The sequence below is a fragment of the Poecilia formosa genome, unplaced genomic scaffold (assembly GCF_000485575.1).
Source record: "Poecilia formosa unplaced genomic scaffold, Poecilia_formosa-5.1.2 Scaffold31, whole genome shotgun sequence".
In the NCBI taxonomy this organism is placed as follows: Eukaryota; Metazoa; Chordata; class Actinopteri; order Cyprinodontiformes; family Poeciliidae; genus Poecilia; species Poecilia formosa.
The window spans coordinates 2164037-2190769 of NW_006799970.1; the positions used below are offsets into that span (position 1 = coordinate 2164037).

The 26733-nt window shown below is 41.1% G+C and overlaps 2 protein-coding genes across 3 annotated transcripts; both read right to left on the reverse strand.

The window, feature by feature from the left end:
- Positions 1-1612: 1612 nt before the first annotated feature.
- Positions 1613-9838, reverse strand: rhoub (ras homolog family member Ub). Its single transcript, XM_007549443.2, has 3 exons — positions 9374-9838; positions 6927-6985; positions 1613-3546 (listed from the first exon to the last, which is right to left on the reverse strand). Exons 1-3 carry the CDS (start codon positions 9594-9596, stop codon positions 3091-3093), a joined length of 738 nt encoding a protein of 245 aa, XP_007549505.1. The 5' UTR covers positions 9597-9838; the 3' UTR covers positions 1613-3090.
- Positions 9839-13679: 3841 nt separating this feature from the next.
- rtn2a (reticulon 2a) lies at positions 13680-26603 on the reverse strand. Of its 2 annotated transcripts, none has more exons than XM_007549447.2 (10): positions 26258-26603; positions 24848-24901; positions 24066-24581; positions 23028-23231; positions 17530-17737; positions 16970-17108; positions 14936-15005; positions 14801-14847; positions 14657-14715; positions 13680-14338 (listed from the first exon to the last, which is right to left on the reverse strand). In XM_007549447.2, the coding sequence occupies exons 1-10, from the start codon at positions 26286-26288 to the stop codon at positions 14263-14265; spliced, it is 1404 nt and encodes a 467-aa protein (XP_007549509.1). In that variant the 5' UTR covers positions 26289-26603; the 3' UTR covers positions 13680-14262. The 2 variants fall into 2 exon arrangements, with proteins under 2 accessions (XP_007549509.1, XP_007549507.1); XM_007549445.2 differs by having other exon boundaries at positions 23028-23234.
- Positions 26604-26733: the final 130 nt, after the last annotated feature.

Here is a 26733-nt window from a genome sequence, read left to right on the forward strand (position 1 = left end):
TGAGTTGAAGGGATTATTGTTAAAGATGTGCTCTCAACATGAACTAAATCAACACTGCGAAGAAACCATGGGATATATTTCAGAAAAAATGTGGTAATGTAATAAAAAGGCTTTACAGAAAAGTGAGTTACTTTAGACTTAGCATGTAAGATTATAATTACATAATTTAATAATAATGATAGGCCGTTATCTAAATTGAATTGAAACTCTTGTTTCCTGAAAATGAGTCCCACTCCACTTCTGATCCATCGGTTAAAGACAAATGGGACTCGGTCGTCCATCAAACATTAGAAACACAACAGAGATGATCACTGGCTACAGGAGCTGTCATGGCGACCGCTGGAGGATAATATTAGGACCCGTTGCCGCCACAGTTCCCATGTTCCTGGCAGGCTCCGCTCCGACCAGCAGCTGACGTCCAGGAAAACTCTGCCAACTTGCACTTTCAGATTGTACAATGACCTTTGACCCAAAGCTACTCCCGAACACAAAGAAAGAACATGTTATTGTTACTATTTTACATCATTGAGGATGAATGCTGCTTTGAGTTGTGTTTTCTGTCCAGGGCAGCAGCTAATCTCATTGTTTTTCTCTTGCGTAATAAAACTGTACTGTATGCTAAATAGTTTTGTCATAATTTAGCGCAGGTGACAATCACTTTGTTTTTGATGTGATTTCAAAGTTATCTGGGTTACTAGATTTAAATAAACCACATTCTCAGCACAGATGTAAATCGGCAAGACCAAAAATAATCCAGATGTCTTTGTGCTACACGGCTTTACAAACACAGTAAATCCAGGTCAGGCAGGAATGCAATGAGGCTTCTAAGGTTAAAGTTGAAGCCTGGGAGGCTGTTTGTTGAAATGGGTCCAGTGTTGGCGCCAGCTGGATTTAAAGTTATTTTGTTTGTTTGTTGTCCAACGGGGAGGAGAGAGACTGTAATCCAGTAAAATGCAAGGAACACAATATAAAAGCAGCACAGAATGCCCCAGCTTAATGAAAAACTAGGCTCTTACACCTCATGTCATTTTCTTTTTATTTAACCAGGATGTCACCGCCGAGATCAAGAATTTCTTCTGGCAAAACAATCAACAACACTACTGAGTGGATGTCTTCCTGTTTTGGGATTACAGCAGAGCGTTGGGATAAATACATGTTTCAGGTGTGTGCTGGTGGTATCTGAAGTGTTACCATTAATCTATAAAAAAATTAAAAGTGTGTATTTGCTCGCCTTTTCCAGCAACAAAAAAAAAAAAAAAAAAAAATTTAAAATTAAAAATCACGCGTTAGTGTTGTTCTGAGTAGCACACGCAGTTCATCTTACTCATGTTTGTCAGAGACAAGATGTCGATATTTACCCACCGAGGTTTTTAGTCTCATTTCTACATAATTTATTAGCTTACCTTTACACACACGTTTCAAACATAACGTGACCTTGAGCAGGTTCTGCACCGCATGTTGCCACGGCAACCTTAAAACATCGGAATAAACATCTATTCATTTAACCTTCTTCAAACATTTGCTTTAGCAGAGAGCAATACGCCCACCCATCAACTCCTGCGAGGACACTTCCAATAGAGAAGCAAAAAAGAAAGAAAACCTAACAAGGTGATATATTTCACATTTTATTTAGTTCCGCTCATCCAGCTTTAACCTCTCTAGTATCAGACAGGAGCTCATTCCATGTAGAGTCGTACAGTACGGCCTGCGAATGAGTCACTTGCTGTATACATCCACACAGATTTATCACGATGGCATTACACACATGGCAAATATTTTCTATGCAACATTCTCAAAGATGTAAGGTTTTTGTGTGCCGAGGTCGTTCAGTTGTCGTTTTTTGCCTGGAGGGAACAGATAAATAGACACAACAGATTGGATGGGCTTCTGAAAAATAAGAAGCGAACCAAGAATCAGTCTCTTTGGTCATTTTACCTCATTTATTCGGTTCCGAAAGAGGAAGCAGCTTCACGCTGATCTTTCTGAGATTTAGCTTACAATGAAAACACGCAGTGATCTTCTAACTTGGACTCGCTTTGCAGCGAACATGACTCCGTTCTTGAAACTGCATCCAACGACTGGTCTCCAGACCACGGCATGGCCGGATATCGGTCATCTTTGTGAATTGTATGCAAGTGCAAATTACCTATAAATTTCTGCAGTTGTGTAGTAACAGGAACGAAATACATTAAAAAAAAAAAAAAGCTTGATAAACTTTTTCAGCCAGTTTACAGAACTGAAGCTTTCAAAGATCTAAAATGAGTCTCATCTTTTGCACCATGTTGCCTGGATAACCGTCACTGGTTAGATTTTAAATAAGTTTGTAATTTTGATTTCTTGAGGCATTAACGTACAAAGTTTACACTACAGATCTCTTAAAAAAAGACATTATGTCTGCATCAACATCTTAAATTATAACTGTTAAATTTGTAGTATAAAATGAATTTTTAAAAAATCTGTCATTTTTTATAAAATGCATTAATAAGTTTGATTGTAATCGGAAACATATTAGCCATCTGGAAATTTGAAGGAAAACAACAAACTGACTTGTTTGTGATTTACCAGACTAAATAACTGCATTATTTTTTTTTACTTGGTTCCATTATCTAAACAGTTCACACTGACCCATTTAACTTCTTGTTTTATGGTCATTTGGAAATCATCCGGTAAAAAGCCATGGTGTCTGAAACAGGGTGGACAAGCATAAAAACACAAATAATCTCACAAAAAAGGATCTAAATTAAAGAAAAAAATAAAAATAAAATGAGGAGCATAATTATCATCGCCAGCTTATCATTAGCTTCCCTCCAAGTCACATTTCTTTGAATAAGTCCAGTATACAAAATCCATGTGATGTTGGCACTGTTGCTTTTGGTTGACTGCTGGTTATTTTTAGTTTTTGGGGTTTTTTTTCCTCGGCGAAATGAAACCATCTGCAACCTACAGAGTTCAGCTCAGCACCATCCGCTCCGTCCATTCGGATCGTCCTTACATTCAACAGTCTCTCTCTAGAAACCACAGCAGATCCAGTTTCGTGTCAGTTCCACAAAAAAAAAAAAAGAAAAAAAAATCCTCCATCACTCGCCCTTCCTACTGGACGCACACGTACTTCTTCCACCACGACTTGGACAGCATCTTCATTTTATCGGCGGTGCTGCGGACCTTCCTCTCCCGGCGCGCCCTCCTGTCGGAGTGCCGCAGCCCCACAGAGATCGCCGCGTCGAACACCTCCTTCAGGTTCTTCTGAGTCAGCGCCGAGCACTCCACGTACGTGACGGCGCCCATTTTTTCTGCGAGCGCTCTGGCGTCCTCTTCCGCCACGGGCCTCTCTCTCCGCCGCGCCAGCTCGATCAGCACCTTGACGTCCTGCCGCAGGTCGCACTGCGTGCCTACCAGGAGGATCGGGGTGAGGGGGCAGCGGCGGCGGATTTCGGGGACCCACTTCTCCCACACGTTTTGGAATGAAGCAGGGCTGACCACGCTGAAGCAGAGCAGTAGGGCGTCGGTGCGACTGTAGCAGAAGTGGCGGAGTTTGTCAAACTCATCCTGTTGGACACAAGAGAAAGAGGAAATGAGGAATGTTTGGGGGCGTGACGAGATCTCAACGTGAAATAAAAATATTTCTCGTCAGAGCAAGAAGTCCACATGTGCAATAAACATGCATTTTAGTCTGGTGAAATGAATCTAAGCTTTTGTATGCTCTTATTTTGAAGAAAGAAAGGAAGTAGTTCTTGCTAGCATAACTAGCTAATCGTAAACCGCTAAGGAAGCTAACGTTAGCAGTTGCTTTAGTAATTTTCGAAAGAATATGTACTGTTTTGGAACTTTTTTTTAAAAAAACTGAGATTTATTAAAAACAGAAACTCATGAAACATTCTCTCCATTTGTACAAATAAAAACCACGGCGTTAGATTGAGAAAACTAATTTACGGACCAGTCAGACATAGACTGACTAAACCGACTAAACCTAACATATTCATAACACCTTAATTTGTGAAACTAAAAAGATTCACCACTTTTTATATTATTTGTCCGACAGCATTTTGGGTTCTTACTGTGACAAAGTGAAGGAAAAGGCACATAACATTTGCAAACGGTGTTAAAGAGCGGTCACCACAGGCTAACCAGGAACCGCTACCGGGGCTAAAGCTAGCATTTGCTGTGCAGCTGCCAATTGTGGTCGGACTAAAAGTCTATTTCCGTTTTTAAACGCGCTTATGGTTAAAATGTAACTAATTCCACAGTGACGCTGCATCAAACCCTCTCATCTGCAAACACACAGAATTTCAGGGTTTTTTTGTTACTATAAGTGCTAATTTTCTTTAAAGATTTTATATAAAAAATATATTTGAAAGGGTTAGTTAAAAGTTTACAGAGAGAATTAAAATACCTATGACTGAAGTTTTTTGTCGCCCCTATTCTGACCACACACAGTACAGAGGATAAGGAATTGTGCCAATGGCTGTGCTAAAACAGACTGTCTGAACAGTGTTTATAATGTGGTAATTTACAGTACAGACAAGTCGTACCCATTCATTTAACACATCTGCAGTAAATCTCTTACATTAACACATTGGAGCCACTCCGCTTTGACAGACACGGCCCTCCCACAGCCTTGAGCTGGCAGATTAAAGTTGGCAGAAACCTGAAGCAAAACCGCTTCCTCCTTCGGGGTTTAACCCTCGCCTTCCCTGGACTAACGCTCGGACCTCTAAAGTCTAAAAACGCACTCTCTCCGATCTGAAAATCTCAGCATTTCAAAGCTGAACAGAGTGAAGCAGCAAACAAGCAAGACGTGGTAAAGATGTGGGTCAATCTGCACAAACATCTACGTCACAGAGTGTGGAGCAGCTATGATCATCACCCTGGCTCTCCCTTTCATCTCTGTTCTTTCTGGCACATTCTCCCCTATTGCATCAGTTCAGCAACTGTCGGGACGATTTTAATCTAGCAGTGTTTGCCCAAGCTTGTCCGCATTGGTGTGAAGTGGTAACACGGAGTACAGCTTGCACCGAGCCGTGAGGTTTTACACATATTTGGGGTTTGTCGAAAGGCGCTGTTCCAAAAGTCAAAACCCTTTATGATGCGGGATAGAACCGAGGGCGCCTTTGTGGCTTTTTTTTTTTGAATGTCAAACATGCTGCTTCCACAGCAGGGTGCTGCACTACTGAGCTGGATTATAAAGTAACCCCCTAGCATCCGCCATGAGAATAATACTGGATTAACACATAAATAATGAATACATTTACCTGGCAAATCGTTTCCCTATTGTGTCCGTTAGAGAAACGGACAACTGCAATAAATACATGACAAACACTGCTCTTGTTTACAGAAAATGGCGAAAGTTAAATTTGAGTGTTAGTAGAAATCCAACAAGATGACATCTTTGCTACACGTGAATATGATTTAAAACGGCAAATCCTGACACGTGAAAGCTGGAAAAGGCAAAAACTCTCTCAGATTGAGCTTAATCCATTAAGACTAAATGCAGCGTGCACTGTCAGACCAGATGCTCTGTTTGCATGCTAAAGCTTTGACCCGTTTGATCAGTTTCAGATCACTTGTATGTAGAGTCAAAATATCACAAAGATTTGAGGTGAAGCTTTGAAATTTGGAGATTAAAAATGTATTCCAATATTCACACCTAGTTTACGAGATTAAAACAAAATGGGATGAACATTTCACAGTACTCTTTTGGAGACTAAAAATTCTCCATTTGTGGTTCAATGTAGGTTTCACATTAGACATTAAAGAATCTCTAAAACCCATGTTTGACCAAGGCTCAGAAATCTAGGAAACTTGTATAAAATTTACTTTAAAAAAAAACTTGTACAATGTGCAGCTAATTAAAGGGAGAAAGGGATTAAATATGTCAACATTGTTCCTCAACGGAAATTTTAAATATAGTTAGGGGAAAATATAGTTTAGCGTAATCTTGACTTAAACAACCATATTTGAAGAACTTCTCAGTATATCTATGCTAATCCCCAGTCACATGCAAACAGTGAACAGCTTATTGATAGCAAGGCCACGCCTCCTACATATACTGTGCACTCCTGCATCCCATGTTAAGGTCAGTTCTGGAATCACTGAAACCACGTATTATGAGCCCAAACAAAGGACTAATTATTATTTTTTGTAAATGAAAAAAAATAAATAATGCTTATATTTCCAGCCAATACCCATTAAGGCCAATCATTCCCATTGAACCTTTCTTGCTTGGAATATTTCTAAAACGGCGCGTTTTTACTCGAGTATCTTTGGGAAACGGGTGTTTTCCTCAAATTCTGATATCGTGAACTTTCATTTGAAGTTTACTACTTTTGATTTTGAACGAGATGTAATGAAGTGCGGTCTAGAAGATTTCTTATAGAACTGAAATAGCGAGGTGTGTAACGCATACAGACGTCTGCCATTAGATGCTGACAGCTAGCCAGTCGCTGTATTCTGATATTACGCACTAACCATTATAATTTTGTCTCTTACCCTGTCGATGTTTCACTTCTTTTCCCAAGTCGCACAGTTTCGTGGACGTGGAGCACTTTTTTCAGTGCTAACGTAAGAAAGTGTCGTCAGCCTGAATGATGAAAAGTCAGCTAACTGGGTCAATGAAACAACTCAAACAAGAAGTGCTTCCTCTCATACTTCAAAATAAGAGCTGCTTACTTCACGACATGGTGTCAAGTGCCTTAACTAAAGTTAATATTAATAGCTTAAGTGGTTGGAGCAACTAAGCGATGATTTGCAAAACAAACTGTAGTGTTTCAGATGATAAGAACGTTCTTTTGTTTTAATCAAGGGAGACAAAGATACATCAAATGGAAACAGCTAACCAATATGTTATTCATTGGTAGCACTTAAACGCTTGTGGGGTTATGCCTTATGAAAGATGATGCCAAATGCACCTGTGGGTGAACAGTTCTCACCTGTCCTGCAGTGTCACACAGCTGTAGTCTCACTGGGCTCCCGTCCACCTGAACCACAGCTGTAGACAGAAAGACACAAACGTCAAAATGTAAAGCTAAAGACGCACAATGCATACAGAATTACAACCTTAAATGCAGTAAGGGTTTGTTCTAGGGTCAATAATATTGAGTTCAAATTTCTTGACAGTATCTGGTGATATTTATTGGAAGATTGATGAAAGCAGCTGTATTTATAATGTAATCAGCCTTTCTGGCAATATATCTGGTAACCCGTACAGTTAGAGGTCTGTAATGCAAACATACACATGATTATTGCACTTGGGAAGAAGAACTGTACTCCTAAACAGTACAGCACATGCATGTGATCATATTTTCAAATAGATTTATATGGGGATAGTCCAACGGAAGCCAAAAGTAGGGAAAATTATTTGCACAACAGAGCGAACAACCCCAGTGAGCCTTGTTCTTTGCAGTAGCCTCTCTACGGTACACTAACTTAGGGTGAGTACAAAAAACAACAAAGTAGATTTTGCTTATCCAGTAACTCTCTCTTTAAATAGGCCTAATTTTCAGATTTGGGGAAAAAAAAAAAAAAAAAAAAGAAGTGGGTGAGTCACCTCACAGCCAGTTTCATTACAGGATCTTTTTGTTCTTTTCAGCCGACTGAACACAAAGCAAAGCAGCGGGCACATGGAAACGTTTCCAGCACGCCTGCAGTATGTGTGGTCGGTCATGCCACTTGATCAAAACAAAAAAAAAAAGGTTTTGCTGAAACATTTAATGCACCGGGGCAGCTATCCAGCTATCGCAGCTTTCACAGAAGTGAAGAGAAAACAGTTGGCAGACATGAAAGAAGGAAAACGAGGGAGGGAGTCCCACTGGGTAATCATTTCCTAATATCCAACACATGATACTCTTGATTTTCTGGAGAAAAAAAAAAAAAACTCCCCCTCGTCAGCCTCTTGCGCTGCGTCTCTCCCACCTGTGGCGTTGCGTAACTGCTCAGAAAGTCAGTTTTCCAAGGCGGCGTGCGTGCGTGTGTGCTGATTCTGGGCGCTGGGGAAGTGACATCACTGCTAAGGGCCCCCCGACAACACAATCGCTCTCTTGTCAGTTAAAAGGCGAAAGACAATCTCTGCCTCAGAGCCTTTGCAACAGATGTGCCCATTCCAGTGTAGAGAAGAGGGCTCCCGGGTCAAGGCCGCCAACAATAGGCAGAGTTGTGCAATTCAAAACCCCTGAACCAGAGACACTTTCTGTTCTCTGAGGCGGGCTTGAGCCAGCACTTGTCTAAGGGCGGTGTGTGTTCTCACTCAGTGATTTTTATGGGCTTGGTTAGAGCCAAGTTGTTAATTTATCTCCTTGCTCCGAGAATAAACTGGGTTTGGAGGGAGGAAGAAGAAGAAGAAGAAAAAAAGTACTCGGAATAGCTGTTTTGCAGAAACTTCATTATTTTTGGTAAAAAAAAAAAAAAAAAGTGGATGAACTTTTTACATTGTCTCATTAAATTTATATACATAAATTTCAGTGTATATAACTTAAGTACTACTTTAATGCATCTGCAGCAGCAAATATTTTTGGGGTACACATCAACCAGATTTGCACATCAAGACTGAATCAATTCCCACAGCCTCTTTTGCATGTAGGTAAAGCTCAGTCAGGATGAATTAAGAACTTTTGGGAAGATTTTTTTTTTTTTTTTACAAGTGAATTTAAGTGTGGACTTTGACTAGGCTGTATGTTTAGGATCATCATTACCCAGCTGGAAAATTAACCTCTCCATGTAGGCCTCCTTCCACAACTGCCCTACATCTCATCGACACAGACTGTCTGTCCCAGCACTGGAAAAGCATCTCCACAGCATGGTGCTGCCACCACCATGTTCCACTGCAGAGACGGTGTGTTCTCTGCAATTTGCAGTAACAATAATAATAATAATAATAATAATAATAATAATCTTTTCCAGGTCCCACACCTTGATGATGTGATTGTCAGAAAGCAAAAGGATGAGAAGAAAAAAAAGGTTGGTTTCCATGACAACACTGATTTCAGGTTTAGGACAAATGTTTCCAAGCACAAACAATGCCTGCAGGGGCTAGTTCAGTCAGCCTGGAAAATGGAGGCGTGCCAAATGGAAACCTGGCCACATCAGGGAGGATGCCTCTTGAGTTTTTTTTTTTTTTTTTTTACCTCCAATGGAGGACAGATAACAGGAACAGCAAAGACATCCATCATGCCAAGGAAGAATATGAGGAAACAGGAGAATTTTGGGTGGGGTTGGAAGAGAATCTGTGCACTCAAACAAGAAGAGCCAATGAAGCTGACTTTACTTTAAAGGTGTAAAATTAAATATTTTAAAGTGTTTCGTCAGTTCGGTTCTACGTCAACCGTATATTGCTGTTTCAGTCGAGCCAGGACAAAAATAAGAACATGAAGCTTTCTCTTACCCGAAAAGTTATCAAAAGCAGTCGGGACGTATTTGGTCGGGTATCCATTGGTCGTGTAGCTGACCACCAGGCTGGTCTTCCCTACCGCTCCGTCCCCGAGGAGGACGCACTTCAGCAGCCGCTCCTGCCCCGGCCCCTGTCCCGGCCGGGCGGGTTGGGGTTTGTGCGGCGGCACCGGAGGGGCCATAGTCCGTCCGTAATCCATTGCGTCTGCAGGTGACATTCAATGTCCCGGCGATTCACCGCGATCTCATCCACAGCTCGAGACAAACCCCCCACAGCATGGGAGCCAGTTTCTGTCCGCGCAACAACAGAGCCGGGAGTCGCTTCTGATCGGGACTCAGGGCGTCAACAAAAGCTCTGCAGCCTTCCAGCGCGCTGTCAGATGAGCCACTGAGACGGCAGGACGCCGAACCATCACCGCAACAATCTCACGCTCCGCAGCTCTCAGCAGCAGGGCGGGTCGCGTGCTCTTTATGTGGCGCGTAATTTGACTAATCCCACCCATCAGGGCCGGGCCCAGCGCGGTGGGGGCCCCAAGCACAAGTTCATTTGGGAGCCCACCTGCAGTTAGCACTTTTAACCACAAGCCACCCGTTTTTGCTTTTGTTCTTTTTTTTACTTTTGCACAACTTGTCTTGGAGTTCCTCTAACACGTGTCTACATCACTGTTTGAGAGTAATATTGGCTTTATTTATATAATTAATAAAGGAACAGTTTCCAGAAGCTATTTTATGCCCACAGAGTCTTATTATTATATCTCATAACTCACTAAAAATTTAGGCTTTGAGCCCCCCTGTCATCTTGGTGGCTCTAAGTAGCAGTTTAGTTTGCTTATACCACAGGCAGGCTCTGCTACCTACCTTACCTTTGTATGTTTTTTTGTTTTCACTTTAAAAGTTTGCCTAACTTATCTGGGTAGTTTGTCTCAAGTGGTTAAACTACAAGCCAGCGACACAGCTGATGTGAGGTCACCGTTTTTATCTGGAGCGGACATGTCCAGACTAGTCTTCGGCGACACGCTACAAACCACCTGGATGTTAATTTTCAACGTGCCATATGAACTGACACCTTATCCTGACTCAGACTCCCGGACCTATTTTAAAGCATCTCAGACTGTATAAAAAGAAATGCCTATCGACTAACCCATAGACCGATCTAAACGGACCGGCCCTCTGATTGGGCCTTTTCTGTCATGTCGCTCAGGTGATCATGTTTCACCTCATCAGGCAGAGAGGTTGAGTTTAGAAGTAAAACGTTTGGACCTTTGCTGCCACCTGGCGGATACAATATGTGCATAGCCCTTTTAGCAGTTTTCAAATTCACATTTTATATTTTCGGGTGGCCGATTTGCCTACTTATGGTTAAGTCTTTATTCATACCGAGTGCAAATGTAACCTTTTGTTCAGTTTTTAAAAAAGGTTTACAGCTCTTCTGTCGGATTATTTGCCACAAAACTGCAGTGTTTTGGTGGCAAATAACCATAAAGACCCCTGCTGGTCTTTTAGTTCACCATTCAGATTAAAAGTTATAGGACTCTGAATCAAACATTGCATCCTCCCATTCATCGCTCCAAAAATGCATGTGAGACTATAGAGACAGAGGAGCGTTGTGTGAACCTGTTTAAGTAAATCACTTGTAGCATAATTGGGACTTCTCACTGTTAAATAAACGAAAACGAAGCCGGTTTTAAAACTGACCGGTCTCAATTTGTAATCCGAGAAGTTCAACTAGAACCGGAGAAGCACAAGATTGATTGGTCAACACATATGAAGAGGAGGATAATGTGAGGATGAGCAATATATGATAGGGCTCAGTGTTTACAATGATGCTTGCACATCAAATTATCTGTATTTATGGGATTCTTCTAACATGTACAAAATGCAGCATGCACAGTCGGATATGTGGTTCTGCTCTGGGTGGTCTTTGCCACTGGTCCTTTTATCCTCAGGAATTCTGTATCTGCACATAAAAAAAGCTGGGAGGTCCAAGAAAAGTGCCACGCCAGCAAATTTAATCTACTTTAATCTGTCACTGTTATGAGAGATTGTTGTATTTCGGCTAAAACGGGTCTGACTGAAGTGCAGGTTTGTTCAATTTCGTGACACATCTAACGGTCTCTGAGGATTTCCCCTTATGCAACATCTGAAAAAGTCAGACAAAAGAGAGTTTCACGTGTTTATTCTTCAAAGGATAAAAGTCTGGTGATCCAGAATACAAAATAATTGGTGTACAACTACAATGCATATCATCATTGGTTTTTTTAAAAGGACTAAATGTCACTTCAGGTTCGGACTTGCAACCCTGTATCCAGAGGGGTCGAGACGGTGGGTGAAACGCAAATAACGGAGCACAAAATGAAGACAGTGTTTTAATTGTAGGAATAGTTCGAGTGACTTGAACTAGGACGTATTAGAGAAATGCTCATTTTAATCCCAGAAACACAAACATGTTTATGGGCATAATTGCAGGAAAACCATTGTCAGTAAACTTGGCTTGTACTAATTTTATGCGCATGAGCTGATATTAATTCATCCAGAGAAAAATGTTAGGAAAGACGCTAAGGCAAAGTGGAAAACCAATTCTTGATTATTCTCCATGTTTAATGCTAACATCTAAAAAGCGAAAGGGGCATATAGTGGGGGGATACGGTCGAGGCTGAATTTTATCACACTATCACTACACTTTTTTTTATGTAATTTGTTGAGATTTTATGTGACAGACCAAAGCAAAGCAGTCTATAATTTGTGAAAGAAAACAAACAGCATCATAAAGACCAAGGAGCAAAGCAGGCGGGTCAGGGACGAAGGTGAGGAGGAGCTTTAATCAGGTTTAGCTTACAAGATAAGCTTATGATGCACTATTTAGTTCAGCGACTAAATAAAATGTAAAGAGAATGGCATGACTGCAAAGCCACCAAAACATGGCGGTTCACTTTTCACTGACAGGTCAGACAAGGAGAAAATTAACCAGAAGCAGCCATGATAACTTTGGACCTCAGCTCTGGTGGGAAAATCTGTTAAGGGAAACGTCATCCTTGCTACCCTCACCCTTAAGGCGGAAACTACTGAGAGTTGATAACAGCGATGAATTCAGAAGAATCTCAGTAAAAGTCATGTTAGACTGCAAAGCACTGTGCTGCTGGGACAGATGTTCACCTTCTGACTCCAAACATGCAGCCAGAGCCACAATACAATGGTTCAGATCAAAAAGTAGCCCAGAAAACGTTCAAACATAAATCCAGTGGAGAATCTGTAGCAAACAGATTCTCTATCCAATCAAACTGAGCTTGAGCTGTTCTGTGTTGGTCTATTGCATAAAATCCCAATCAAACATCGAAGTTTCTGATTGCAACATGGCAAAAATGTGAATAGGTCCAGTGGATATATGTGATTTTGCAAGGCACCAAACATCCAGACGCCATTGCAGAGTAACACATTGAGCACGTTTTGGAATAATGCCGTAATAATCCTCACTCGTACTGGAGTTTACATCTGCTAACACGTCTTTGCTTCTCTTTCGGATGCATGAGCTGAGTAACAGTAAGGCAGGGGTGGCCAAGTCCAGTCCTCGAGAGCCACCATCCTGCAAGTTTTAGAAGTATCCTTACTCCAACAGACCGGGATCAGCTCTACAGAGGCCTGATAACGAGCCAGTCATTTGATTCAGGTGTGTTGAAGCAGGGATGCATCTGAAACTTGCAGGATGGTGGCTCTCGAGGACTGGACTTGGCCACCCCTGCAGTAAGGCATAGGAGTAACGTTACGCTTTGAAGAATTAGCTTGAAAGAAAGTTTGGGTTTATATAGCTGAGCATCCTGAATGCTTTTGAGATTCCTGAAACTGATTTTGTTACAATTTCGTTTAAGATCCGGCGTACAGACGTGTATATAATAAGGTAATTGCACAAAAACAGCATTCTGTGTGAGGTGACGGTCAGAGACGCGGTCGCCGTAAGTACTGTGATGATGTCATGCACCTGCGGTCAGAAAGGCACCTGCTGCATCTCGCTTGCTCAGTTTTTCAGAGTTCATCAACAGCTGGAGAAGAGCACAATAAGAGCACTGGGAGGACTGTTTAAAATCTTCAACCTTTCACTAAACGGACACACGGCAACTAAAACATACGAGCACATTGCTTCCACCTCAGGTGCATCGCATTAGGCAAAAATTATTGCAAATCTCATCTATCACTCTGCTTTCTCGCTGCACCTACAAAGGGCAAAGCAAAAGCCGAAGTCACAGACACATAAAGGAAAGTGAATGACAGCCGGGGTGACAACAAAAAAGAACATTTTAGAAAAAAAATAAAGAAGAAATTTGTTTTAATTGGGGCCGACAGATTCAGTAATCAGTAAATTTGTCAGAGCAGACGCACACATTCAAAACAATACACTGGCATTCATGCAGATACACAGTTGTGAGGATGAAAATGTATCTGAACGAAGAAGAAGTAGATGTGGTCATTTTATGCTGCCATGATGATCCCTGTTTTTGTCCTCTCATATACGTTAAATCACCTGACTGACCGAGTCGGGGTGAGAAATTCCCACTCGCCTTCTTTAGCACATTAGTACAACAGCTCTAACTGAGATGCTCATCGAATCTCCTTTGTAACGCTAAAATTATGTTTCCAAAAATGATGTTACCAGATTGTTTTCACCGAGAATCCATTAGCTCTCACTTCGCCTTAAGAGCATCTGAGAGCCGTCCTCTAACCTCTAGAAACGAGACACAGTCTTAGTACACAGAACTTCGTTGCTCTTTTCTTCAGGTTTCCAGTGTCTGCAGCGCCATCCGCTGGAGGTCTAAGGGACAGACTGCTGAGTAAGACATTGAGTGGCAATCTGCAACTCTGGTAGCTTCTCCTAAAGTTGTCGTCCATCAGATTTTACTGGGTTTTAGGCTTGGCACCACCAGGAGTCGTATCAGGAGGAGGGCCGCCGCCTTGGGCGAGTCTTCGCAGACTGAGAGGGAGAGAGAGAGGGGAGGGGTTAGTGCTCCTGCAATTACAGCCTGCTTAAAAAAAACACAATAATGCTACTTTAGCTCTTGTGTAAGTATGGACAATATCACCGAGTCTCCTTAATGGTTTATTTATGAACATTCAATGAAATATAGCAAAACATCAAACGTTCAACTAGTGTCGTGGGAAATCCTTCCCCCTCTCCCCAATTTGAAAAGCAAGTGTATATTTAAGCTTCACTGTGAACAACATCCATATGAAAACAGTTGTGTGGCTGTGCTAGTAGCCACTGAGGGTCAATAGATGGCGCCATACTCACAAGTCCTTCACGCTGTCAATTTGGACCTGAATTTTTCCAATAAAGCCATCCACTTGCTCCTGTAACATCACAGTTTGTACAAAAAAATACGAATCTGTTGTGTTGAAACTAATATTTACGTTGTTGTATAAAAAAATGTGTTACCTGCCGTCTTTCATAGAAAAGGGGCAAAGAAAAGAGAGCAATCACACCTGGGAGGAAAGGAAGAAAGAGTTCGTGTGTGAGCCGAAGGGTTTATTGATACGTTTTACGTCTCCAGTGAGGATTTCAGTTTCTTACTGATGATGAGGATGGTAAGGCCGTTGCAAAGGCCTCCCAGATATGTGACAAGGTACATCAGAAACAGGAACTAGAGATTTAAGAAAGATAAAACAGAATTAAAAAGGTAAATAAACAAAGACATTTTATTCAACTTCCATCAAAGACGTGCAAATAGGTTTAGCTAACATTCTTGACTTCCAGTTTTAGAACGTCATCCATCTTTCTGCCGTCTAGGCTGTCTCAGTATCTTCCATAATGTTCACAGTATCTAATGGCCGACAGTTTCTCGGTCTTGCTTACAGGATCCAGTTCGTCGGATATGGGACACCCCCGTCTCACATGGAAAAAGACTCGGTCTTATCCCGGGGGTCTCTGTGTGCTGACTGGTGTGTGTCATTTAGCATACCAGCAGGGTCACAGTTGGCTAGGAGGTTCAGGGATTAAGGGGCTCAACCAGCTCCCAGGGATTGTCATTTGCTATAAATATTTCTATTCTGTCCAAATTTAATGACTAAAATAAGAAAGTGAGGTGTTCGCTTTCTACCACAGTTAAGGTGAATGTAAGGGGGACAATTTTTGTCACATTTTAGAGTCAGCACTCTTAAAATTTCTGTTTGAAAACGTATGGACGATAAAACATCTCAACAAGCATGTACAGCTGAAAACACTTTTTTGACAGAAACTGAAAAAAGTAGTTAAAAGATTACATTAAATAAAAGTTTGAAATACTTCATCCTTTGTGAAATAAATCTATATAATAAATATCTTTTGTTTATTGAAATGTGGCAAAAAATATATATAATTCTTCTACAATATTAAATTTTTTTAAGCTGTATGTGTGAATAAAAAAAAAACACTATTCTCACGCAAAAACCCCACATTTTAATGCCGTGCTTTTTGTGAAATGGCGGTGTCTTTGTAAGTGTAAACATGAACAGGTTACATGGAGAATGTTATCAGATTTTAGTTTTACAGTCACCACTCAGCTCGCTGCAACAGAATAAAGTATTTGCCTTCTAAAGTTGTCAGCAAAAATAAGAATGATGACGTTGTGCATAGTTTTGTCAAAAATGGTGATCTATAACGATGGCACGCACTTTTAAATCCCTGAGTAGGGTGCCGGTAAGTGAGGTTTCCAACTTGTCACTCTCAGACAACACTGCTCCTCTCTTATTAAATCGTTGCATTACAAACTCAGCCTTGAGGTGGACACTACGTTATTCCTGCTCCAGCGTTGTGTATGCTTTAATGGTAGTTAGCTGGTCCTGAAGTGAAGTTGTCAATCAAGTTTGGCTACAAGTTCAGCTACCTCGCGGTCCTATCGTCCTGACAAGAATGTGATAGGCAGTGAGATACGAGGTAGTAACTAGAAAGGAAGTTACGCCAACATGCTTCCCTTGCTGAAACAAATGGATTCAGTAAACAAGAGACCCGTACAGAACAATACCAATCAGAAACTAAATACTAAAAACAGGGGATGGGGACACATGAGTCACAACTAGGCTTTATGAATAACATCAGAATCAAAACAAGTTCATAATTTACACCTTTTATTAGTTGTTACGGTAAATTAACTCTAGTCATTCAAAATTATTCTAAAAATAATAATCAAAGCTTATCATCTTAAAGTAGCTGTAAACAAGAGGCAGTCAGATTATGAGACCATACTTTACTAGTAAATATATGACGCTGGGACAAAAATAATGACTCAGCACTGGCAGTGCAGACAACGTGCTTCTAATACTGTTTAATTTGATTGTGCCGGATTGTTTTCTGAAACGATTATATCATAAAAAGTGACAGCTGCTGTCTTTGTTTTGAGTTTGCGTAACAATGCTGTGACCAGGGAACCACGGAGCTGTGATGATGGACTACGACTGATAATAAGAGCCAAATGACAGAGCATGAAGCCATGCAGATGTTTGGGTTAATGAGTCCTGGAGGTTCCAAGCAAAGCAAAACAACACGGTTCATTAAAATCGCTCACGGCAGATAAACAAAACCACGTAGACGAATAGAGTGAACGTAGTTAAATTGGCATGCTTAGCTTACCTTGAAGGATTCAAAAAGATTTTCTACAAAAAACAGCCTCCTCAGGGCATCAACAGCAGACAGAGCCAGAACAATGGCTTTCTGCATGTAGATGTCAGCCTGCTCTCCACTTAAACTGATGTCCAGATCCAAGTATGACCTGGCAGAAACATACACTCATTAAGCCAATAAATCAACTCAAATATAATTAAAATACTGATATGTTGAGCTAATTGTTAAGGAGGCAGTATAGGTCTAAAGAGTCCTCAGTCAACTCAATATTATTGTAAAACTAATTCATTAACAAAGCTCAGTTGTAGTAATATAGACAGCAAAATATTTACCATGCAGTATCCTGCCTGTTTTAGATGCAATAATAATAATAAAAATCATTAATAAGTTTCTGCACATCGTTTTACACACAGCGACACATTTAAAACAAGCAGGTGTCCAACTCCAGGGAATCTGTGTTTCCTTTGTGCCTACATATTTGATCCAGTGGAGGACTCGGGGAAATAATCGGAGTATTAAAACTGCATGGACGTTTCTTTGATGCCTTGATCCAAGGAAACCCGTCTTACTTGAAAGGATGTTCTCCGTCCCCCCAGCTGAGGATGTGGAGAAAGTGGTAGTAGATGCGCACAGAGATGGTGAAGCACATGACAGCCAGGGAGACGGTGGAGACCACAGAGATGATGCTGAGCTGGAACAGGGACAGTAAGCCCACCACCAAGGCAGTGAGCACCATGCCACTTCTCTCTGTGTCCTTCCAGTAGATGAGGTCCATTACTGATAGACAGGTCAAACAAATGATAGTTGACAGACAAAAGTGGTTCAGGACTCTAAATGTGACCAAACATTTGAGTGAAATTACATTTTGAAATTATTTATGAGGTCGGAACACAGGTACTCGATTAATTGCCAAACCTAAGAACCTCTAATATCCAACGTTGTCTATAACGTTGACTAAATATTATCTAGTCTTTCATTTCTCTGTTTTAAAATGGGTGTACTTTTAGACAGATGAGCAGGAAAATAGATATTACTGAGAAGAAAGAATAAGGAGGGAATAGATATTACTGAGAAGAAAGAATAAGGAGGGAAAAACATTTAGAAAAAAAAAAGGTATTTTCGTCATCAAGCCTGAGAAAGCACCCAGCAGCTCCAGGCTCAAGCCTTGGCTGAATTTAGCCTTCAGAGGAACAAAAAAAAAAAAAAAAGCCAGCAGTTGAAGGGAATTTAAATTCCCAGCACCTGTTGTCACATGTCAGGCCGATAATCTGCACCCTGATGGTTTCATTGTCTGCCAGGAACAGTTGGATCAGACATCTCTAATACATACAGTTTTAACTTTAACGTTTTGGTCTCTGTTTACTTCACATTAAACCAATTTCGCCTTGTTTTAGTCTTGGAGGCTAAATATAACAAAGTGGGGTCTTGTTTGAGATTTGAACCCCCTGGTCCGCTCACACTGCTAGAGACAATTATATCCATGTTCTTTGCAGAAGCCGTTGAGCCAGGCCTCGCTTCTTTAACATTTGCTTCCAGTAAAGCAGATTTTAATTTAACAATTAAGAGTGACCTTGATCAATGATTCCTCAGGCTTTCTGAAAGCCTGCTGCAGTTTTTCATTGAACTTTAGCTGCTTTTCCTGTCCCGTAGGGGAGGGGTTTTCTTTGTCCAACCTCTGAACTAAATAATTCAAACAGAAAGTTTCTTGCAGTTTAGGGATTATGCACTCATGGATATTAACCAACTTACTAAACATCCTGTTTAAATGTACATACTCAGGGATTTTCCATATGCACATACACACACAACCAATTATAACAGCAACAACAGTGCGTTGTGTAAACACAGACTTCTGGGTGTCTGTCACGCAGACGTGATGAAAAGCTAAGTACTCATGGAAGCCTCTTTGAAGAGAGAGCATTGTCAGTGGGTGGGTTATTTGTAACACCTCAGTACACAATTCATTCCCACAGCTTCCCTGCAATAGTCCTGCTGGCTGTCATTCTGGGTGATGCTCAACACACCGACAATCAGCACTAATTTATCTCTAGTATCATATTCCAGTACTAGTGAAGAAGCAGCACAATTAAAAAGAAGCATCTCTGCGGTAATCAAGGTTTCCATAAGTAGAACAAAAAGAAACAATAATTAAAAAATACAGAAGCAAATAACAGAGTCAACCAACCATCACTTTTTATTGGCTCCTTATCTCTTTTTGCTTTCATAACTTCCCACTTTGGCAGTTTTGGTCATTTTGTGCCCGACTTTCTCAGAGAAGAAGTGGAGCCACTTGCTCCGGGATGGTTCATCGTGACAATACGAGATGTTTCGTACCTACATTGACAGATCATACATTACAGCAATTTTCTACAATTTACTCCTAGTCTACTTTAAGGAAATGTGGTTATATGACCACAATTAATAACATCTCCTGAGAGAATCTGTTGCACCAGGCCTATGCTATAATATCTAGACAATAATGTGAGCAATTACATGGGTAAATGATTTGTTTGTAGGTGAGAGATGAAAGGACGCTTGTTTTCATCTTATATTCACCCATTTTCAAAAGTACTCTTCCTTGAGTTTGCGTCTCCCTCACAGATTTCTTCTATAAGCTTTTGCTTTTTTACTCAAACGTGATAATATTTAACATCAGATTAAACAACTTTACTACATACAGAATGAACTTTTCTACATATGTTTTCATGCAATAAAGGGATAAGTGCTTTCTGGACCATTTGGATGTTATGTTAAAAATTAACCGCATGACACAACGGCGATCAACCACAATTTTTTTATTTCATTTTTCCAGTGGCTCACTGCTGAATCTGGCAAAAACTGAAATAGCACCTGCCAAACACCATGAAGTAGGCCAAAAAATGTAGAAATCACTACACCATGCCCCAGTCTTATGAATACGAGACAAAGTAACTGACTATTTTTAAGGTTTTAGGACTCCAGTGAACCACGCTGGCAGCCATTACCCACAAACGTAGAAAACATGAAACAGTGGTGAAAACTTCCTTGGACTAGCCAGCCTACAAAAAATGGAAAAAGCATGAGGTCACAAAAATCCCCGAACAATATTTAAAGCTCCGTAGGCCTCGCTTGCTTCTGCAACATTTATGCTCCATAATTAAGAAGGAGGCAGGATGGGAAAGTCCCAATAACAAAAACAACACTGACCAAAAATTACTCAAAGGTTCGTATCTCACTGGCTAAAAACATCTTGAGTAATCGATGGAACCAGAGAATCCTGTAGAAGAATGTCCTGCAATCAATTTGTGACCTAAGAGCTCAGGTTCACCTGGATTATGCAGATTGACAATCATCTGCGACACCAGTGGGCAAATCCACCTCCGAACGACTCACCAAAAACAGAGGAAATTTTGGTTTGGGCTGAACCGTAACAGAAATCAGAAGAGATCTGTAATAGAGGAAGATGCTTTTTGATGGCAGTGTAGATCCTTAAAAACAAACGTTCCTAAGGTTTGTAACTTAAGAACATGTATGAGTAGATTAACAGGGACATGTAAGGAATTATATATACATATATATAGCAAATGAAAACATGACAAGTGATTTAGAACATCACATCGGACCAATTAAAAATAACACTTCACACAGAAATATGAGCTTAATGAAACTTCTGTTTAAAATCTACTTAAAGGTTATTATTTAAAAAGGAATGTTTAATCTGATAAAACAAGCCTCATATTTTAATTTCTTTAATATGACTGTAAATATACATTTGTATCTGCTTGCCTGAAGGAAGCAAATTTAGAGAAAATAATTGCAACCAGGCAGCAATCAATAAATAAATACTCAATATAACAATGTGAACATAAGTAAAGGGGTTTATTTTTAACTTTGGGTGAAAATAAAATGAACTTCAAGGCAATGTCTACTCAAAGCAACCATCCATTCATTTATTCTCGGTCAGGTCATGCCCGCCTGTTTGCTAGTCCACTGAAATGTCTGTGCATGTCCCAGCTGTCCAGCCTGAAGCGGTAAAATCAAGCCAGCCAGCAGACAGCTGTCTGATACCGTAGCAGCACCGTTTTAACTCATTTGAATGGCAAACACTTCTTTGAATTGAAGCCACTGATAGCGATTCCAGCTAGTTACCCTGAGCAGCTCATCAGCCTAAAGTCAAACACACCTGTAGCTTGTCTTCTACTCTGTTTCAAACAAAATGTAAACGGATCTAAGACAGAGGAGAGGTCTCTGCTTCTTTCAACTGCCTTTCCTAACTTAATGTATTTTGTTCTCCTTATTTTGGCTTAACACTTCAAAGCATGCTTTTTAGCTACACAAGCATAAAAAATTGTGAATTTCTTTAAAATGTCTCACCTTTGCTGGCCATGTTTGGTCACTGTTCCAGTCTCTCCCTCTCCCTTTCTGTCTCCCCCACTGAACCAACTCCCTTCTCCCCCCTGAGCTGTTTTTGGCCGTCCAATGCTCACTCAGCACTGCAAAGGCCTAACAGCCCAAAATAATCTGCTGGTCCACAGAATCGCCCTCCACTATTCAAGCCTCCCTGCCAGAGAACATGGAGCTAATTCTTTTCACTGTTTTGAAATCAACCAGCTTTTAAAGCAAAGTCCAATGAGAAGAAATAATAATGGCCATTTGGTTGTCATTTACCAGAGAAGAGTTAATTCTGTTTTTTTTTTTTTAAAGCCAAAGTCTGCTTCTCTTTCCATCCAAGAGAAACTGAAAAGACTTCCAACATATTTGCATTAAAAAAAAAAAGAAATCTTGAAAAAAACAAAATATGTTCTTGAAAGTCTCATAATCTATTTGGATTGCTGCAAATAGTAGTGATGCTTGATTTTTTCAACTTACATTTCTAACAAGATGATTTTTTTTAATATTTTGAGATTTTTTTTATTTTCTTACTTTTATTCTCAATTTTAGAATGAATCATTTCATGTACATTGCTTTGGGACTTTTTTCTGTAAAAAATGTAAAATAAATACATTTTACTTAAACTTTGTTTAATTGCTGAGAATAGAGACCTGAAAGAAGTAATTAGGAATGCATATTACATGTATATTGATAACTAACAGCAGGAGCTTTTAATTAACAATTTATGGCATCCTGATTTCCTGGTATTACACAGAGGCCCATTCAAGTAAGGCAGTTGTATAAGGAATTAGCTCTAAATCTAAATATAATACTCAACTCAACCATTAATTAAATTTATATACATGGTATATTTAGCAAACCAGAATTAAAAACACTTTATGATCAAATTAAAAGTTCTAAACTAGGGAAACTTTTTTTTTATTATTATTAAAGTTTGTTTTTTCCCCACTCAGCAGTGTCAAATTTTAATGGTTGCAAACATTTATTCAGATGTGACATTTGGTACCTGAAGTAACAGAATAAAAAGAAGGACAATTCTCATGTGGACACTCTGCATGTGACCTATTTATTTAAGACTACACTACACTAGGTCTGTTATCTGTCTGACCACAAAATTATCAGCAGGCTTTAAATCCCTCCCTCACCTAAATGAGACACAGCCCTTGTCTGACCACTGCAATAGTCCACTTGAAAACCCATCAAGCACGATGACTGAATCTTATCTCTAATGATCCCCCTTCTCTGCCTCACTCACTCAAGAACTTCCTACTAGCGCCAACGAATCTGCATACAAAGAAACTGCACACACACACACACACACACACACACACACACACACACACACGCGCGCCCTAGTTTCTGTGAGACACACGACACACACCGATAGCGGTATGTCTGCCTGAAAAAGTCAGCTAAAGCCTGGAATGTTTCCCCTGCAATTAGCCCATCATTCCCGAAACCTCCAGAGAGTTGGTTACTATGGAGACAGTGGACAGTCAGGATCTCTTGCCCGCCTGCCCCTGAAGGTACATGCTGAGAGGGAAATCTGAGCGCATCTCTGATTAAAGCATTGACTTGTGAGCTGTGAGGAAGAATCTGAGCAAAAATAGCGTAAAACACAGAAGATCTGAGGAGGCAGAAATGAAAACAGAAAACAAAAAATATGTTAGTAAAACGTAGCGATGAAATCCTGCACCTGCTATGTGGATGCATACGGTCAGATCCTCTGCCAGGTCCGGTGCTGAAAACCAGTGATCTCTGAGCAGCTGTTCCTGAGACTTGCGGCCTACGGAAGCCGCAGACGAGTGCGCTGGGTCTGTGGGTCGCACAGAGGTGAGCAGCTTGACTGAAATGGTTTCCAAGGTGACGGGAGACTCGGGCTCCGAGGTTGGTGAATCCTCTGCTGCCGGGAAACAGAAGCTGATGTCACCATGGTGATAAAGTAAATAAATTACAGGCACCGTTGCAAAAATGCAGCTCTTTCTTTGGGTCTCCTAAACTCTGCAGAATCATCTTTTCTGCTGTGTGACATCAGCTCCAGTAACGAGAAAATCTCACAAGTCTGATGATGTAATGCCTTACCATATCTACTCACTGGTCATTTTATTAAGTACACGTCTTCACATTACTCTAAACACTCAACTGATTTCAATGCAAACGAGCATCTCTGGGATGGGATGGAGCAAGAGATTTGCAGCACAGAAATTAATGTCAGTGTGGACCAAAATCTCTGAGGTATCCAACACATTTTTGAATCTATAAAACATTAAGGTGGTTCTTAGGGCAAACAGGGGGTCCAACGTCGTAGGAGTGAGGTGTGCCTAATAAAGTGGCCAGTGAGTGTGTTGGTATGTAAAAAATAACAAGCATTTAATTTATGTGAGGGCTTTCTGACATATGGCTTGATGTCTTTCTCTGCTCATCTGTGCCACATGAAATGAAGAACCCCTTGAAGAAAAAGGTCACTGAGTGTCAGACTTTATAATTAGCTCGGGGTTCGCGAACGTTTGATACTAATGGCTGCAGACAGCAGGGATGAGCTGAACGCTGACAGCGGCAGGAGTAAACATGTGCAGCATTTGTGAAGCAAAACGAGTTTCTCAAAACAACAACAAAAGCAAAAAAAAAATATTTCATCTAATAATTTTTAAAAGGTTGAAAGACGAATTGGGGAAATAATCTATCTGTGAGAAACTGCGTTGCTGGATCTCAGAGGTTCGCTGACCACTCTGACCTGCGCTCTCTTCTCGTCCGTCTCCCGCATCTGTCCTTTCGCTTTCTGAGTCCAGAGGTCCAGGAGCGGGCTGCACTGTAAGAGTTTCCCTTTGCTCCCCTTCCCTTCTTCCCACAGGACTTGCTGTCCCTGGTTCCTCCGACTCCCGCGCTCGAGTCTCCGATGTTGGCTCTTCTTCATCTTGATTGAGAAACCCCTGTGGCTCCCAGTCCTCATCAGGGGAGTCTAACAGCATTTCCAACGTGTCAGTTCGAATCAAAGGAGCGCGTCCCAGCCGGGGGACACCCCTGCGTCGCTCACGGTGGTGGCGTGAGCTCCCAACCGCTTCGGCCTCTGCGATGGCGATGTAAGAGAAGGTCAGCTCGAAGGAGTGCTGGCGAGGAGTCCCCCAGATGGACGGGGAGGAAGCTTGTCCTTCGTCGTCGTCTGGATCTCCTGTCTCCACTTCTTCGTCGTCATCATCGGACCACTCTCTGGCTGTCTGCAGATCGCACATCTCTGACTCCTCGTTGCCGCCTGGATACAAATCAAGACGGGCAGTCATTGATTTACAAAGACGATGATGAAGACGTCTTCAAATAGTCCTAACACTAAGCAGTTTATTTGATCAGCAAGAGACATTTCTGTTTTTGTTTTTTTTTCTGACAGTTGAAAGGTAGAAACACATGAGGTTTTCAGATGAAACTTGTTTTGATGTTGCTATCAAAGTAATTGCGACATTGTTATTCCAACATGTAAATAAAAACTACACGAGGTACAGAGGAGAGGCGAGAGCTTCTTACCATCGGTGCATGGAGGTGTTGAGTCTGGGGTGGATACCACAGAGCCATATTCCTCTAGAAGAAAGTAGTTACATGTTACATCAACAAGCACCTTCACTTATTACAGCTAGAAACTAGAGATCAGACCCAAAATCTGGGAGCAGCGGTGGACTCAGACCCGAACATCCAAAGACATATAAAAATGGTTACAAAGTCAGCCTTCTATCACTTAAAGAACAATTCCAGCAAAATCCTGCTTTTTACTAAAACTAGGACGATATAGCAACATCATCCCAGTTCCACAGTCCCTACACTGACTCCCTGTAGCTCAGAGAATAGACTTTAAAATACTGTTGCTAGTTTATAAATCACTGAACGGCTTGTTGTCGTATCAACACCAAACATGGAGAAGCAGCATTCAGTTTTACCTGGAACAAACTTGCAGAAAACTACAAAACATCTGAAACACTGAGTTCTTTTAAATCATGGCTAAAGTAGAGCTGCCACTGTAATCACAACATTTTACATATAGTTGCTTGATGATTTTTTTATTTTATTTTAGCATTTAACAAACTGTAATGTAACCAATTGCTGTTCCGTTATTGGTTGCTGTAAAGATTTTTATTTTTTTTCTGGTGTGAAGCAGTTTGAACCGCCTTGTTACTGAAATGTGCTTCACAAATAAACTTGTCTTGAGATATAAAAACAAATCCAGAAAGATAAACTGTTCCATTATATAGCTCAGCACAGATGTACTGCAGATGAGCAGGAACACACAAACCCCATAAACACTGCAGCACCACACAAGAACCAAATGTAAGGGCACTGTAATTCTTTCCTTGCCTGCATTTCATGTGAAAAGATGCTGCTAAGGCTAACAAATATTAATGCTGGTAGAAAATATCAGACTAAGGGAACACAGTGTGTTCATCACTCCTAAGTGCATACTGTAGGTCATTGAATATTGAGTGGTTCTGGCAGAAGTAAAAGGCTTTCACTGCATTAGATTGCCAGCATGTATAAATCAAGCAGGCAGCCATTGCACTGAATGCAGCATATTCTGTGCAGCAGAATAGTGTGAGCATAGGAAAACACTCGACTACTGTAACTTAGCTTTAGATTAGATTGGGGGGCACAAATTCAAAGCACAACAGAAGCATTCAGGAAGGAATGATTTACGATCTGAACATGACTCCATGCAAAGGCTTTCTGCACACAACCTGCAAACTGAGACATGAAAACAATAAGAGTGTGCCTCTGCAGTGCAGCGATCCATTTACCGTTTATTCAAGGTAAAAGCAGGATAGACAGGGAGACGGGATGAGCTAAGGCATACGATGATGTGAGAAAAAGATGCTGAGGCGGGTTATGCACATCTACGAGATCGCCGCTGTGCGAGCATGCACAGAAACAAACACAAACAAGACTTACGGCAGTGGGAGAATCCTAAAACCTGGCCCATACTCCATCAAGGCATCGCTGGGCCCATCCAGTCTGGAAGCCCCCCTCCCTCATCCACTGCCGGCACTCACGTTGCGTGGATTCACCCTCTTCATCCGTCTCCTGTGAAAGCAGCTTCTTTCCTCTCCTGCCTCTGTTACTCAGCAACCCCGCCCTGCCTCACTCCACTCCAACATCCTCCCCTCTGCCGCCTCCGCTCGTCATCTCATTTTGCGTCGCTGCGACTGCAGCCGTAGGAGCGTACGCTACAGGAAAGGGAGAGGAGCGTGAGCGCCTGTTGTCATCTTTTCATTCACAGCCAGTCCATGTCTATCTGTTTCTAATCACGTGGCTCCAGCTTTAGGAGCAGGAGACAGGGAGGAGGCAGGGAGGGCTAAGTCATTAATAATGCAGCACACGCGCAGATGATGATGCAGGCTTCATCATAATGCAAAAATAAGCCTGCA